Source organism: Alligator sinensis, unplaced genomic scaffold (genome assembly GCF_000455745.1).
Source record: "Alligator sinensis unplaced genomic scaffold, ASM45574v1 scaffold265_1, whole genome shotgun sequence".
NCBI lineage: Eukaryota > Metazoa > Chordata > Crocodylia > Alligatoridae > Alligator > Alligator sinensis.
Window position 1 is genome coordinate 441,866 of NW_005842961.1, and position 2,156 is coordinate 444,021.

The window sequence follows — 2,156 nt, forward strand, 5'->3', positions numbered from 1 at the left end:
CTCGCCCCCCGCGCTGACGCACATCCTCCACCCACACGCCCGCTTCCCGCTCCGCGGCCCACCCACACCAGGCCTGCCCGGCGCCCAGGGGCCAGGCTGGGGGGCTCAGCTGGGGGGGTTGACCTGGACGGGCAGCTTGGCTTTGCCCCCCCTGGAAAGGGGGCAGTGGCAATGGGGTCTCCCCATGGAGGCCTGCCAGCCCCACGCCCCTCGCAGAGCCCTGGAGAGCCCAGGCGTCCGGGCTCCCTGCCCCCCTGCTCCATCTCAGTCCCCTCCCAGAGCTGGAGAGAAGCCAGGCATCCCGGCTCCCGGCCCTTCCTGCACCCCGCCTTAGATCCTACTCTCCTCCAGAGCTGGAGGCATACGAGCCCCCCTCCCGGCCCTTGCTCCCTCCCGCCCTCCCGCCCCAGGCGTCCGGCCTCCCAGCCCCCCCTGCTCACCCCCCACCTTAGATCCCAGTCCCCTTCCAGAGCTGGACAGAAGCCAGGCGTCCTGGCTCCCAGTGCTCCCCCCCGGTCCCACTCTGCCCCCAGGACCAGGGGGCCTGGCTGTGGTCTAGTGGTTAGAGCCAGCCCGGTGCGTCAGGACCCCAGGGTCTATTTGTGGCTCCGGGAAGGGCGGAGGGACTAGTGGTTAGCTAGCGGGAGGAGCCCGCACTCCTGGGTTCTGTCCCACTTGCGGGGGAGGAGAAGGGGGGGCGTTCGGCGGGGAGGGGCGAGAGACAATGGCACCAGTCAGGAAACCCCTGGGGGGGGAGGGGGCAGCGCCTGGCAGAGTGACTGGGGGCAGCTGGACGGCAACATCCTGGCACCCCCAGAGGTGGCTGCACTGGGCCGGGGTCTAGCCGGAGTCTACTCTCCAAGGCGCCCCCTCGGTTGGGGAGGGGATCAGGCCACCCCGACCTCCCCACCAGGCTCCTGCTTCTCTCCGGGAGCCCCCAGGAGCGGCTCAGGCCACACCTGCCCACACCCCGGGGGGCTCCAGGGCCGATTCCTGGGGGGGCCGGGGCAGCGTAGTGTGGTCGGGATGCATGGCCAAGCACAGGGCATGCGTAAGCGTGCACATATGTGTACACACGTGCACAGGTACACACATACACACACAGATGCACACACACGTACAAACACGCAGACACAAAGACGGACATGTGGACAAACGCACACTATGCAGATGGCGCACACGTACACGCACAGGCACACACATGCGTACAAACACGTATGCAGATGGATAGTGTATGTGCACATGCACATACAAGTACACACATGCACACTGCAAGGTGGACAGTGCACACACGTGTGCACATACACACACTAAAGGGAGAGACACACACTAAAGGGAGGGGAAACTGAGAGGTTTGGGATCCAGGGCCTGCCCCCCGCCACCAGGAATACAGGCGACCCTACAATAATGTCCCGCCCCCCCAACCCCCGCAGGGCGAGGCCCAAGAGTTGCCATGGAGCAGGGAGCGCTGCCGATAGGCGGAACGGCCTGTCCATCAGTCCCGTCCCCGCGCCGATAGGTAGGAAGGGCTGGTGGGGGGGGGCGCAGCGGGTGCCATGGCAACGAGCGGCTCCCCCATAGCCTGGAGAGCCTGGGCCGGAGGGCGGCTGTGATTGGTCGTCCGGCTCGGCAGTCAGCGTGAACGGCCGGCGGGAAGGACTGTTACCCCACCTCCTCCCCCGTCGGCTCCTGCTGCGCTCTGATTGGCTGAGAGCGCGGTCAGTCAGCGAGACCGCTTCCGGGTTCCTTTACGTCAGCGCCACTCTGCGCGGCTATTGGCGGAGCGGTGGGCGGGGCCGCCCGGTTGCCAGGGTCGGCGGGGGAAGGCGCGCGGCGCCGCCGCCATGGCGGGAGGGACGAACGCGGCCCCCGCGCGGCGCCTCCTGGTGGCAATGCTGCTGCTATCGCCGCTGCTGGGCCACGCAGGTACCGGGGTTGCCATGGACACCGGGGTTGCTATAGAGACTAGGGGCATGGCACGTGGCAACTGAGGGGGGGCGTTGCTATGGAAACGGGTTGCCCGGGAGACCGGAGTGTTGCACGGGGGCGCTGGGTTGCCATGGAGACGAGGGAAGCATCGGATGTTGCCGTGGAGACCGGGGGACAGGTGTTGCACGTGGAGGACGCAAGGGGGGGGGTGCTGGGTAGCTATGGAG

The 2,156-nt window shown here is 67.6% G+C and overlaps 1 protein-coding gene across 2 annotated transcripts in view; it reads left to right on the forward strand.

Annotated features, from left to right (window-relative positions):
* The first annotated feature begins 1,014 nt into the window (after positions 1-1,014).
* NEMP1 (nuclear envelope integral membrane protein 1) overlaps positions 1,015-2,156 on the forward strand; it is a 5,919-nt gene continuing 4,777 nt past the window's right edge. The window contains exon 1 of one of the 2 annotated variants that reach the window (XM_025192688.1): positions 1,015-1,926. In XM_025192688.1, coding sequence (XP_025048473.1) covers positions 1,845-1,926 — 82 coding nt within the window. In that variant the 5' untranslated portion in view covers positions 1,015-1,844. The remainder of the gene's footprint in view (positions 1,927-2,156) is intronic. The other variant, XM_006036418.3, reaches the window with a different exon arrangement.